At 44.0% G+C, this 15342-nt stretch overlaps 1 protein-coding gene across 1 annotated transcript in view; it reads left to right on the top strand.

Annotated features, from left to right (window-relative positions):
• Positions 1–15342, top strand: part of LOC139278019 (serine/threonine-protein kinase 33-like) — a 179198-nt gene that overhangs the window by 163601 nt on the left and 255 nt on the right. Inside the window, exons 9-11 of the mRNA XM_070896678.1 lie at positions 4552–4637; positions 6199–6393; positions 15058–15070. Of these exons, the coding sequence (XP_070752779.1) occupies positions 4552–4637; positions 6199–6393; positions 15058–15070 (294 nt within the window). The remainder of the gene's footprint in view (positions 1–4551; positions 4638–6198; positions 6394–15057; positions 15071–15342) is intronic.

Genomic DNA, 15342 nt, shown 5'->3' with positions numbered 1-15342 from the left:
TTGGCATTAATTCCTAAATAAGGGCTAGTATTAGCTTTACTCTGCTCCCTTGTGAAGATAAGGAAGCTCTTGAGGAGGCAAGAGGTAGAACCTGTGGCTGAAACAATCTAAAGAATGGTTCTCTGTCCATTATCCTGAGCCACACTAATACTTCCCAGATATCAGGACGAGTGAAAACATTCTCGAGGACATTAGAAGCAGCGGCTGCCCTATGAGAGTAATTTCTAATAGAGCATAAAAAGGGTAGGGAACCCAAAAATATTATGTTTCTAGAAGTTGATCAGCCATGGTGTCATTGAATGATGGAACAGCGACGAGGGGCTAAATGTCCTCCCTTGTTCCAATAGGACCATTGTTTTCCACACTGCAGACTGTTTCCAATAACAATGGTGTTGAGATATGGGAGTTGTTTGTTAATTCACAGAGATCATTTCAATAGTGCTCAGTTGAAATCATGAATCTCATCTTTCCAGCTAGGAGGACAGGCTGGTGACCATGATCAGCTACTGCCAATGTAAGAACATAAGAAATAGGAGCAGGATTAGGCCATAACGTCCCCTCAAGCCTGCTCCACCATTTAATATGATCATGGCTGATCCGATCATGGACTCGGGTCCAATTCCCTGCCCACTCCCCATAACTCCTTATTCCTTTCTTGGTTAAGAAACTGTCTATCTCTGTCTTAAATTTATTCAATCGCCCAGCTTCCACAGCTCTCTGAGGCAGCGAATTCCACAGATTTACAACACTCTGATAGAAGAAATTTCTCCTCATCTCAGTTTTAAATGGACGGCCCCTTATTCTAAGATTATGCCCCCTCGTTCGAGTATCCCCCATCAGTTGAAACATCCTCTCTGCATCCACCTTATCAAGCCCCCTCATAATCTTACATGTTTCAATAAGATCTCCTCTCATTCTTCTGAATTCCAATGAGTAGAAGCCCAACTTACTCAACCTTTCCTCATAAGTCAACCCCCTCATCTCCGGAATCAACCTTGTGAACCTTCTCTGAACTGCCTCCAAAACAAATATATCCTTTTGGAACATTGATCAGTGGGCTGTACTTTTTATTGTAGCCTTCCTACCCCTGCCTACTTTCTTCACCTCCATTGAGTGCCAAAATTTGCAATATTTGACCTCTTGGGAATGGGCTTTAAAAGGCTTTAACAATGCAAGTGTCATATCAAACCTCTTAATAAATATAGGCACCATCTGAGCTCATTAAACAGCATTATTGAAAGAATTACAGGCTTGCCTTGATGTCTTTTCCATCATTTTACAATAGTGACTTCACTTGAAAAAGTACTTAATTGGCCATAAAGCGCTAAAGTCCTGAGATTGTGAAAAGGCGCTATATAAATGCAAGTTATTTCTTTAACACAGAAGCAATCTATTTCTCAGGAACTAAACTAAAAGATGTAGGGTAATCTTGTGAGACTCCTCTCCCAGGCCATGGTCTCACTGGACGGGAGCATGGGTCAGAGATGAGATGGAGACACTATGGGACTGATTCTTATAACTGAGAGAGGGAACTGAGGGAAATCTTTATTAGTCGGGAAATTGTGTTGGGGAAATTGATGGGATTGAAGGCCGATAAATCCCCAGGGCCTGATGGACTGCATCCCAGAGTACTTAAGGAGGTGGCCTTGGAAATAGCGGATGCATTGAGTCGTTTTCCAACATTCCATTGACTCTGGATCAGTTCCTATCGAGTGGAGGGGAGCCAATGTAACCCCACTTTTTAAAAAAGGAGGGAGAGAGAAAACAGGGAATTATAAACCGGTCAGCCTGACCTCAGTAGTGGGTAAAATGATGGAATCAATTATTAAGGATGTCATAGCAGTGCATCTGGAAAATGGTGACATGATAGGTCCAAGTCAGCATGGATTTGTGAAAGGGAAATCATGCTTGACAAATCTTCTGGAATTTTTTGAGGATGTTTCCAGTAAAGTGGACAAAGGAGAACCAGTTGATGTGGTATATTTGGACTTTCAGAAGGCTTTCGACAAGGTCCCACACAAGAGATTAATGTGCAAAGTTAAAGCACATGGGATTGGGGGTAGTGTGCTGACGTGGATTGAGAACTGGTTGTCAGACAGGAAGCAAAGAGTAGGAGTAAACGGGTACTTTTCAGAATGGCAGGCAGTGACTAGTGGGGTGCCGCAAGGTTCTGTGCTGGGGCCCCAGCTGTTTACATTGTACATTAATGATTTAGACGAGGGGATTAAATGCAGTATCTCCAAATTTGCGGATGACACTAAGTTGGGTGGCAGTGTGAGCTGCGAGGAGGATGCTATTAGGCTGCAGAGTGACTTGGATAGGTTAGGTGAGTGGGCAAATGCATGGCAGATGAAGTATAATGTGGATAAATGTGAGGTTATCCACTTTGGTGGTAAAAACAGAGAGACAGACTATTATCTGAATGGTGACAGATTAGGAAAAGGGAAGGTGCAACGAGACCTGGGTGTCATGGTACATCAGTCATTGAAGGTTAGCATGCAGGTACAGCAGGCGGTTAAGAAAGCAAATGGCATGTTGGCCTTCATAGCGAGGGGATTTGAATACAGGGGCAGGGAGGTGTTGCTACAGTTGTACAGGGCCTTGGTGAGGCCACACCTGGAGTATTGTGTACAGTTTTGGTCTCCTAACTTGAGGAAGGACATTCTTGCTATTGAGGGAGTGCAGCGAAGATTCACCAGACTGATTCCCGGGATGGCGGGACTGACCTATCAAGAAAGACTGGATCAACTGGGCTTGTATTCACTGGAGTTGAGAAGAATGAGAGGGGACCTCATAGAAACGTTTAAAATTCTGACGGGTTTAGACAGGTTAGATGCAGGAAGAATGTTCCCAATGTTGGGGAAGTCCAGAACCAGGGGTCACAGTCTGAGGATAAGGGGTAAGCCATTTAGGACCGAGATGAGGGGAAACTTCTTCACCCAGAGAGTGGTGAACCTGTGGAATTCTCTACCACAGAAAGTAGTTGAGGCCAATTCACTAAATATATTCAAAAGGGAGTTAGGTGAAGTCCTTACTACTCGGGGGATCAAGGGTTATGGCGAGAAAGCAGGAAGGGGGTACTGAAGTTTCATGTTCAGCCATGAACTCATTGAATGGCGGTGCAGGCTAGAAGGGCTGAATGGCCTGCTCCTGCATCTATTTTCTATGATTCTAACCTGCGCTCCCATCTAGCAATGTTCCACACTGGAAGCCTCGCTTACCCAGTCAGGTGTAGAAATGGTAAGTGCACGGTAGGGCCATCTACAAACATAAAATAGACTTTTATTTCCAGAGACTGGGACTGACTGGTTACTAAATCATAATTGTGCATATATTTCTATGAGGTTTTGTCATACGAACATACCAAACATGACAGAAGGAAAAGATCTACTGGCCCATCCAGCCTGCCGCATAGCATTGTGCATCACAATAACTACACTCCCCACCCTACCCAGAAGCCATGTGATCTCCCGGGAGAGGCGAAAAAGATAAATATCCAGGTCAATTAGGGGTAAAAAATTTGGAAAATTCCTCTGATTCCCTCAGATGATCAAAACTAGTCCAGGAGCCCATTCTATCCCTGATTTCCCTATCTCTTGTACACGGTGATCTCTGCCCCAGCCAGTTCTCGCTTGAAGAAATTCATGAGCTGGCAGTCTGCTCCACAGGTCCACTATTCTCTGGGAAAAGGACCACCTCTGGACATTTAAGCTAGTTCTGCCTTTACATAACTTGAGATTGTGACCCCTTGGTCCTCTCTAACCTATTTAGTTAAAACCAAGGGGGCAAAATTACCCCTTTTTTTTTTTTAAATAAAAAGGAGGTCGTCTGTTAGCGCCTCCGAGGAGTGCTAACGGGGCGGAAGAGACTTTTCGCCCGGGGCGGGGGTGTGCGAGTGGTGCTACTGGTTCCCGGGAAATTGCCCAAGTGTTTGGGAGTTTGTGGATTACAGCAGGGCTGGCCAACATCCGCTCTCGGGGCGCTACTTAAAGGGGAGGGCACCGCACCGGGCGTCGTCATCTTTTCTGGATTGCCGACTCGCGGGTCGGCTCCAGGATGGTGCCCTAGCATGGTCCAGGCCGCCATCGTGCAGCCCAGCACTCCATTTTGGGTCCCACGCTGCCCTGGTAGCCTAGTGGAGAGCACAGCGGCCCTCCCCTTTAAGCAAAGGGGAGGGGGTGTTGAAGCGCGTTAGTAGATGGACAGTTCAGATTCCCCTGCCAGAAAGGTAAAACATACCATTGTATGATGCATCCACGATTAGACTAACTCTCCATGCTTATTAAGCATGCTAGATGTTAACAACTTGCACTTTATAGTCAATAAGTTAGGTGAAGATGTAGAGCAAGAGTTAAACAGCTGTACTGCTAAGTCCCCTGTGGGCCAAAACTTTAAATAGCAATGTGATACCACCCATTCTGCTAGTAAATGTCCTTGCTGCAGTTCTTTTGTTACACAGGAAATAATTTTATTAGTATACAGGAGTAGCTCTTTTATTGAAATATTGTACAATGGTAATATCGTAACCTGCTCTGTATTTATTTTTAACAGCTCGCTGTGTGTTAAAAGGCCTTCTAATAGTCGACCCAGCCCACAGAATGACAGCCAGTGAACTGCTAGATCACCATTGGATAACTGTGAGTAATTATTAATAAATTACTTTGAAATACTCGACAGACCAGTGAGTGAACGTTTTACATTTTTTTTTTTAATTCGTTCTGGGATGTGGGCGTCGCTGGCAAGGGCATTTATTGCCCACCTCTAATTGCCTTTGAGAAGGTGGTGGTGAGCTGCCTTCTTGAATCACTGCAGTCCGTGCAGTGAAGGTACTCCCACAGTACTGTTGGGGAGGGAGTTCCAGGACTTTGACCCAGCAACGATGAAGGAACGGCGATATATTTCCAAGTCAGGATGGTGCGTGACTTGGAGCGAAACTTGCAGGTGATGGTGCTCCCATGCGCCTGCTGCCTTTGTCCTTCTAGGTGGTAGAGGGCACGTGCATTTAAGTAGAGAATATTTGTTGCGCTGTATTTGTGCTTGTGTAGGTTATCGGCTCGATCCCGAATGTGCAGTTTAGACATAGTTTCCCACTGTGTACACAAACACATACACACAGCTACCCCTATCCATGGCGGAATAAAATCAGTTGTATTCAGTAAATACACTCCACTGGTATGTTTTAACTTGACTATGTTGAATGCCTATGTTTAAATAGGTACTGTGGGCTGAACATTTTGCCCATACTATACTCTGCCAAACAAATCATGGGCAAGATGGTTAAAATGAAGGTGTCTTTTTAATTTAAAAAAAGAAAAAACAAATTGATAATTGTGCCTCTGTACATTACAGCCTGGGGGGGGGGGGGGGGGGGGGAAATAACCTACCTTAATATCTTGGTAAAAATGGTCAGTGAATTTTTATTTTAACAAAACCTTTCACATAACACAACTTAATTTTTTTCCAATTTTGTACAAAAACATTTGAAGTATATTAGATACTCAATAAAACACTTAAACAAAGAGCTAAAGTACTATGTGAAATACTTTCAAAGAACGATCTGAAGTTTTCACGATTAAATCAATCCAAACACATAATGAGAGATTCAAATGCCAGTGGGCATAAGTTTAAAAAGGGAAGTTGGGATGAGGAGGGACGTCAGGCAGAGCTCTTCACCCCTAGTTTATTCTCTAAACAATTGACAAGCTCATCAGGCTGAATGGCCATGTGAACAAAGGAATGTGTGGTATATTCTCTACATCACAACACACAGACTTTACAAGATGGCTCTTAACACAGGAACTTGTCAGGTGACCTGTCACCTGATGCCTTTATTATATTTACAGCAATGGCTGCGTTACCACAGTCGTCCACTAGATGGAACTATAGATTACAGAATGAATGGGAGCGGAAAGGACCATCACAGTCCAATCTGGCCTCATCCTGTTCCTATAAACTCTTACGTTCTTATGGAGCCTAACTCTCAGGTGCCTTTGTATCTACAAATCTTTCAAAACTTGTAGAGAATCAAATTCACTTTATAAGCAATGTTTATTGAAGAATAGAGTGGATTAGAGACTTGCATCGAGTGGCTCACCGTATTTCATAAACTCTGATCTGTTGCTGCTTTTTCTGGCTTACCTTGCTGACAGCACCATCATATTACAGAGAACTTTGTGCAGTTTAACTTTGTGTTTTCAGGGAGATGCCAGTAAGAGACAACAGCCTAAAAATGTGTTGGAAATGATGAAACAATGGAAACTGGACATAAATAGTGAGAATGAGGAGGAGCTGGTAGAAGAGAATGGAGTGAGTGAAGACAACAGCCTGGTACTTTCAGAAGCAGACACAAAGACCGATTTCAACTCTGACAAACTCCTCCCACTTACTACAAAGGTATTTATTTTTAAACACCATTAAAGAATCACTTGCATTTACACAGCACTGCATTCACTCTGATGAAAACACCTTAAAGCCTCTCACATAAACTGAACTAATTGCAAGTGTAGTGATCCACAAAGCAGAGCTTTCGGCGCACAGGAAGACTTCACAGAGAGTAAGGTGAATGATCAGATATGATACCACCAGGGATGAGAAGCTATGGATAAAGAAAGGCTAGAAAAACTGTGGCTCATTCCATCAGAGCAAAGATCCAAAGAGGATTTGATAGAGGTGTTCAAAATGATGAGGGGCTTTGATAAGGTAAATAAGGAAAAAACTATTTCCATTGGCTGACGAGTCAGTAACTAGAGGGCGTAAATTTACCACCAAAAGAACAAATGGGAGGTCATTTTAAACTTTTATCGCCTTACAGATAACGGGTGATAGCGAATTGGAAATCTGTTTTACACCTTTCAACAGTGACTACACTCCAAAAATACTTCAATGGCTGTAAAGCACTTTGAGACGTCTGGCGGTCGTAAAAGGCGCTATATTAATGCAAGTCTTTCTTTTGTTTCTTTTCATTGATGCCAATTGAACGAGGTGTAAAACAGGCTGCCTTTTCGCTATCATCTATTTTCCACCTGGCAATAACAGTTAAAATTACCCCCCAGGCCCAGGGAGAGGTTAACATTGTTTTTTAATATAGAGGGTCATTAGGACATGGATTACCCTACCAGAAACAGTGGGGGGAAACTCCAGAGTAGCTTTTAAAAGGGAAATGGATGAAGATTTGAAAGAGAAAAGTTTAAGAGGGTCTGGGGAACGGGAAGAAAAATGAGAGTAAGGCTGGCAGAGGTGTGTTGGCCGAATTGCTCCCATTTGTTCGGTGACATTGTGTATGATTACGCACAGAGTCCCACTGTTGTTGCGAGATATACCATCCATTAAACAGTACGTAGAGAGTGGTAAGAAGGTGGAACTGACTATCACAAGGAATAGTTGAGGTGAATAGCAGATGCATTTAAGGGGAAGCTGGATAAACACGAGGGAGAAAGGAATAGAAGGATATGCTGATAGGATTAGACGAAGAGTGGAGGAGAAGGCTTGTGTGGAGCATGAACGGCCTGGTTGTGCTGTACATTCGATGCAAAAGTAGTCGGATGATGGCAAGATTTCCAACAGACAAACATCAAGTGGCTGATACAGGTACTGCTGCAGCAAATGGTTTGATCTTCGATTGCAAACTGATTAACCCTGGAAAGATATTGTTTCTGCACAAATACACATAGTGCTCTGTGTCATTCATTGTTAAACGAATGCAAAACACAGCATACCCCATGCTTGCTCCCTGTATGTTGAATGTAACTGTAATACTGCATTAACAGCCGATGATGAATGAAGGAAATCTTTAGTGTCGGATTCACATTAGGATTGAAACACTTCTACATTTAAGTACAGGAAGAAAATACATGTCTGCTTAGTGAAAGCCTCTTATTAAGCTGTTGTCTCCTTCCACCCCCCACCCCCCCCACCGATATTTTTTTATGAAGTGCTGCCACCTAGTGGTGTAATGATATTGCCATTCAGAGCCCAATTTGAAGCATCCTTGGCCATAGACTGTCCTAAGTGGAGGAAGTGCATTCGGGAGGGCGCTGAGCTCCTCGAGTATCGTCGCCGAGAGCATGCAGAAATCAAGCACAGACAGTGGAAGGAGCGTGCGGCAAACCAGTCCCATCCACCCCTTCCCTCAACGACTATCTGTCCCACCTGTGACAGAGACTGTGGTTCTCGTATTGGACTGTACAGCCACCTAAGAACTCATGCTAAGAGTGGAAGCAAGCCTTCCTCGATTCCAAGGAACTGCCTATGATGATGAAGCAGACTGTTTCATCATTTCCCTGTTGCCAAGGCTCAATGTGAGCTGGTACCTGCCCATGTGATATACAAGTGAGCACAGGCCATACTGTCACTTTTGATCTGAGACAGTTGTACGTAGCACAGATTGTCAAAAATAGATGTGCTACTCAGTGGCACGGTAGCATCATGGTTATGTTACTGGGATAGTAATCAGGAGGCCTAGACTAATGATCCAGAGACGAGAGTTCAAATCCCACCATGGCAGCTGGGGAATTTAAATTCAGTTAAGTAAATAAATCTGGAATAAAAAGCTAATATCTGGATACCAGATTGTCGTAAAAACCCATCTGGTTCACTAATGTCTTTTAGGGAAGGAAATCTGCCATCCTTGCCTGGCCTATATATGACTCTAGACCCACAGCAACGTGGATGAATCTTAAACTGCCCTCTGAAATGGTCCAGCAAGCCACTCAGTTGTTCCAAATAGCTACGAAAAACAAGAATAAACCCCAACGGACCACCCAGCATCGACCCTGGCACGACAACAGCACAACCTGCAAAGTCCTCCTCACTAACATCTGGGGACGTGTCAAAATTGGGAAAGCTGTTTCACAGCTTGACAGTCATACTCAAAGAATCATAGCTTTCAGCCAACATCTCAGACTCCTCCATCACCATCCCAGAGGAGGTGACACAGTTGGGAAGGAGTGGCACTGGGAGTCCTTAACATTGACTCCAGACTGCATGAAGCCTCATGGCTTCAGGCCAAACGTGGGCCAGGAAACCTCCTGCTGATTATCACCTACCGCCCTCCCTCAGCTGATGAATCAGTACTCCTCCATGTTGAACACTACTTGGAAGAAGCACGGAGAGCAGCAAGAGCACAGGTAGTACTCTGGGTGGGGCACTTCACTAAAAGTCACTCAGTAGCACCACTACTAACCGAGTTGGGGAAGCTGCAGTTCAGGACTACATGCATGCTAAACAGCAGAGGCAGCATGCGATAGACAGAGCTAAGCGATCCCACAATCAGTGGATCAGATCAAAGCTCTGTGGTCCTGCCACATCCACTCATGAATGGTAGTGGTCAATTAAACAACTAACGGAAGGAGGAGGCTTCATGAACATCCCCATCCTCAATGATGGCAGAGCCCAGCACGTGAGAGTGCAAAAGAGAAGGCTGAAGCGTTTATAACCATCTTCAATCATAAGTGCCGAGTGGTTGATCCAAAACAGCCTGCTTCTTAGGTCCCCACCATCACAGAAGCCAGTCTTCAGCCAATTCGATCCACTCCATGTGATAAAGAAATGGCTGAGCGCACTGGATACAACAATGGCTATGGGCCCCGACAACATCCTGGCTGCCGTGCTGAAGATTTATGCTTCAGAACTAGCCGCGCCTCTAGTCAAGCTGTTGCAGTACAGCTACAACACTGGTATCTATCCGGCAATGTGGAAAACTGCCCAGGTATGTCCTGTCCACAAAAAGCAGGACAAATCCATTCCACCCATCACTTTGTCGTCGACAGTGCAATCAAGCAGCACTTACTGACCAATAACCTGCTCACTGATGCTCAGTTTGTTCTGCCAGGATCACTTGGCTCCAGAACTCATTACAGCCTTGGGCCAAACATGGACAAAAGAGCTGAACGTGACTGCACTTGACATCTAGGCAGCTTTGGACCGAGTGTGGCTTCAAGGAGCCCTAGTAAAATTGAAGTCAATGGGAATAGGGGGGGAAACTCTCCACTGGCTAGAGTCATACCTAGCACAAAGGGAGGTAGTGGTGGTGGTTGGAGGCCAATCATCCCAGTCCCAGGACATCGCTGCAGGAGTTCCTCAGGGTAGTGTCCTGCGCCCAAATATCTTCAGCTGCTGAAGATCAATGATCTTCCCTCCATCATAAGGTCAGAAGTGGGGATGTTGGCTGATGATTGCACAGTGTTCAGTTCCATTCGCAACTCCTCAGATAATGAAGCAATTTGTGCCCGTATGCAGCAAGAACCGGACAACATTCAGCCTTGGGCTCATAAGTGGCAAGTAGCATTCGCGCCACATCTGCCAGGCAATGACCATTACCAACAAGAGAGTGTCTCACCATCTACCCATGATATTCAACAGCATTGCCATTGCCAAATCATGGAAACATAGAAAATAGGTGCAGGAATAGGACATTCGGCCCTTCGAGCCTGCAGCACCATTCAATATCATGGCTGATCTTTCACTTCAGTACCCCTTTCCACCTTTCTCTCCATACCCTTTGATCTGTTAGCCAGAAGGGCCACATCTAACTCCCTCTTGAATATATCCAACGAACTGGCATCAACAACTCTCTGCGGTAGGGAATTCCACAGGTTAACAACTCTCAGAATGAAGAAGTTTCTCATCTCAGTCCTAAATGGCTTACCCCTTACCCTTAGACTGTGTCCCCTGGTTCTGGACTTCCCCAACATCGGGAACATTCTTCCTGCATCTAACCTGTACAGTCCCGTCAGAATTTTATATGTTTCTATGAGATCCCCTCTCATCCTTCTAAACTCCAGTGAATAAAGGCCCAGTCGATCCAGTCTCTCCTCATATGTCAGACCAGCCATCCCAGGAATCAGTCTGGTGAACCTTCGCTATACTCCTTCAATAGCAAGAACATCCTTCTTCAGATTAGGAGACCAAAACTGAACACAATATTCCAGGTGAGGCCTCACCAAGGCCCTGTACAACTGCAGTAAGACCTCCCTGCTCCTATACTCAAAACCCCTAGCTATGAAGGCCAACATACCATTTGCTTTCTTCACCGCCTGCTGTACCTGCATGCCAACTTTCAATGACTGATGTACCATGACACCCAAATCTCGTTGCACCTCCCCTTTTCCTAATCTGCCGCCATTCAGATAATATTCTGCCTTTGTGTTTTTGCCCCCAAAGTGGATAACCTCACATTTGTCCACATTATACTGCATTTGCCCACTCACCTAACCTATCCAAGTCACCCTGCAGCTCCTTAGCATCCTGCTCGCAGCTCACAACGCCACCCAGTTTAGTGTCATCTGCAAACTTGGAGATATTACACTGAATTCCTTCATCTAAATCATTAATGTATATTGTAAATAGCTGAGGTCCCAGCACTGAGCCCTGCGGTACGCCACTAGTCACTGCCTGCCATTTTGAAAAGGACCCATTTATCCCAACTCTCTGCTTCCTGTCTGCCAACCAGTTCTCTATCCACATCAGTACACTACCTTCAATACCATTTGCTTTAATTTTGCACATGAATCTCTTGTGAGGGACCTTGTCAAAAGCCTTTTGAAAGTCCAAATACACCACATCCACTGGTTCTCCCTTGTCCATTCTACTAATTACATCCTCAAAAAATTCCAGAAGATTTGTCAAGCATGATTTCCCTTTCATAAATCCATGTTGACTTGGACCAATATTGTCACTGCTTTCCAAATTCGCTGTTATTTCATCTTTAATAATTGATTCCAACATTTTCCCCACTACCAATGACAGGCTAACCAGTCTATAATTATCCGTTTTCTCTCTCCCTCATTTTTTAAAAAGTGGTGTTACATTAGCTACCCTCCAGTCCATAGGAACTGATCCAGAGTCGATAGACTGTTGGAAAATGATCACCAATGCATCCACTATTTCTATGGCCACTTCCTTAAGTACTCTGGGATACAGACCATCAGGCCCCGGGGACTTATCAGCCTTCAATCCTATCAATTTCCCTAACACAATTTCCTGCCTAATAAGGATATCCTTCAGTTCCTCCTTCTCAGTTGACCCTCGGTCCCCTAGTACTTCTGGAAGGTTATTTGTGTCTTCCTTCGTGAAGACAGAACCAAAGCATTTGTTAAACTGGCCTGCCATTTCTTTGTTCCCCATTATAAATTCACTTGAATCTGACTGCAAGGGACCTACGTTTGTCTTCACTAATCTTTTTCTCTTCACATATCGATAGAAGCTTTTGCAGTCAGTTTTTATGTTCCCGACAAGTTTCCCCTCATACTCTATTTTTCCCCCTCCCAATTAAACCCTTTGTCCTCCTCTGTGAGTTCTAAGTTTCTCTAAGTCCTCAGGTTTTCTGGCCAATTTATATGCCTCTTCCTTGGATTTAACACTATCCTTAATTTCCCTTGTTAGCCACGGTTGAGCCACCTTCCCCGTTTTATTTTTACTCCAGACAGGGATGTACAATTGTTGAAGTTCATCCATGTGATCTTTAAATGTTTGCCATTGCCTATCCACCGTCAACCCTCTTAAGTATCATTTGCCAGTCTATTCTAGTCAATTCACATCTCATACCATCAAAGTTACCTTTCCTGAAGTTCAGGTTCCTAGTCTCTGAATTAACTGTGTCACTCTCCATCTTAATAAGGAATTCTACCATATTATGGTCACACTTCAAGGGGCCTTGCACAACAAGATTGCTAATTCGTCATTTCTCATTACACATCACCCAGTCTAGGATGGCCAGCCTCTAGTTGGTTCCTCAACATATTGGTCCAGAAATCCATTCCAAATACACTCAAGGAAATCCTCCTCCATCAATATCCTGGGGGTTACTATTTATCAGAAACTTAACAGCCACATAAATACTATGACACCAAGAGCAGGTCAGAGACTGGGTATTCTGCAGTGAATTTCTCACCTTCTGACTCCCCAAAGCCTTTCCACCATCCACAAGTCAGGAGTGTGATAGAATACTCCCCACTTGCCTGGATGAGTGCAGCTCCAACAACACTCAACAAGCTCGACACCATCCAGGACAAAGCAGCCCACTTGATTGGTGCCCCATCCACCACCTTAAACATTCACTCCCTCCACCACCGGTGCACCTTTGCTGCAGTGTGTACCATCTACAAGATGCACTGCAGCAACACGCCAAGGCTTCTTCGGCAGCACCTCCCCAACGCGTGACCTCTACCCCCTAGGACAAAGGCAGCAGGCGCATGAGAACACCACCGCCTCCAAGTCATTCACCATCCTGACTTGGAAATATATTACCTTTCCTTCATCGCCACTGGGTCAAAATCATAGAACTCCCTTGGAACAGAATTGTAACTTCCTTTCGATGGTGCAAACTCAATTAAAAAGGTATGCCTGCTGTTTACGCTGCAGATTTATCTGAAATAGAGACATAAAAAAAGATTTGAGATCATCGCCCCTCCTCTTCCCCCTCCCCCCTCCCCAAAAGACAGTCTCTCCCGGGCAAATTAGTCATGTTCATAGACAACTAACAAAATCTAAACTGCAGGATCTGTCCTCAGTATTTTGGCAGCTCAGTGATCCGCACTGAACGACTGGAACTGTTGGGCTTTTCTGTGCATCGATTTAAATAAGATTCAGTTGAAATACATCCTATTTCATGATCTCAAACTAAATGTTAAGCTTTCTTTTGCTTGCTCTATTTGCTACGATCTGTACTATTTGTTGAGAGATTTCGCAGCCTCCATGCCAGGTTTGACTACAAGAATGATTTAGCTTGAGTTTTATTTATTTTAATTCAATTTCATAACTATGGTTCTTCTGCCAGATACATTAGTAGCTTCAGCTCATCTTTTTGAAAGCAGCAAGGACCAGTTCAGTCAGCAAGCCAAGTCCTGACCGATAATTCGCAAAAAAAGGAGACCGATAATTGGCATAAAAGACCAATAATTAGCATTTAGGAGCCCAATAATTCACATAAAGGAGAATGCATAGATTTAAATATCTTGGCAACCATTATTTTCATATCGATATCATCATAGGAAGTCCCTCAAAATTGAGGAAGACTTGCTTCCACTCTAAAAGTGAGTTCTTAGATGACTGAACAGTCCAATACAGGAATTAAGTCTCCGTCACAGGTGAGACAGATCGTCGTTGAGGGAAAGGGTGGGTGGGGAATTTGGTTTGCTGCACGCTCCTTCCGCTGCCCGCGCTTGCTTTCTGCATGCTCTCGGCGACGAGACTAGAGGTGCTCAGCGCTCTTCCTCCACTTAGGGCAGTCTTTGGCCAGGGATTTCCCAGGTGTCGGTGGGGATGTTGCACTTTATCAAGGAGGCTTTGAGGGTGTCCTTGAAACGTTTCCACTGCCCACCTGGGGACATATCAATAGGTGCTAATGTAACTATGGGATTGGGTATTAGTATGGCTTTAGCTGGAAGAGATTGTCAGGGCCAGGAAAAGCCCCAACTGCTTCTTCCAACCTTTCTGAATTGACGAAGATGGAATCAGCTGGTGGGCCGGCCTTCATCTCTTTGAAGGGTTACCTGACTGGAATTCAGATCTTCTTCCTCTGGCATGTGTTTTCCCCTGAGGAAAATGATAGCTTATGGAAACTTTGAATAAATTAATGGAGACATCAAAGCTTTCTTTTCACTAGAACAGCTTTGTTATTTTGCTTTTAGATGCTATAACTGTTGCTGCTAATTCAAAATTCAGATTGGCTGCAATTTATACTTTGCCACCAATTTCCCTGATTGGGTTACATGTTCCAGTTCAATCATTGCCTACGAGCACAAGCAGTAATCAAAATTAGAGTGCAGGCTATGTTTAGGTTTCATATGAATTCCAATATGTTCTCTGTGAAGTATCAACAAGTTAGATTAAAATTTAATAACTGTTATTTCTCATTAAATGGCAAATGGGTAAATATCAATTTCTGTGAAGAGCATTAAGCTCCACAATTCACAGATAGCTTTAACCCCAGATACTGCAGAAAGTCAATGGACCTAATTTGATTGTAAGATTTAGAAATTAAGTTCTATATTTACATAACTATAACCTGTGATGTTCCCCAAAGTTCCAGTCTCTATACAAGTCTGATGACCAAAGAAGCCTAGTGGTTGTGGTAGTGGATTCGTAACCTAGAGGCCTCGAGTTCAAATTCAATAAATTTGGTCACTCAGGCACCAGAAAGAAAAACGATTGTCAAAGCTGCCAGACTGGTGCAAAAATCCACTGGTTCAGTAACATCCTTAAAGGAAAGAAAACTGCCAGCCCTACTCGATCGGGCCTACTCATGACTCCAGTCCCATCCGACGTGGTTGACTCTTAATGGTCTCAGGGCAGACGATAAAATCTGGTATCATTGGTTTTTAAGGCCATTTTTCAAAAGGTAGA

This window comes from Pristiophorus japonicus, chromosome 13 (genome assembly GCF_044704955.1).
Source record: "Pristiophorus japonicus isolate sPriJap1 chromosome 13, sPriJap1.hap1, whole genome shotgun sequence".
Taxonomy (NCBI): domain Eukaryota; kingdom Metazoa; phylum Chordata; class Chondrichthyes; family Pristiophoridae; genus Pristiophorus; species Pristiophorus japonicus.
The sequence above is the reverse complement of the archived record's forward strand: the minus strand, read 5'-3'. Positions and strand labels throughout refer to the sequence as shown.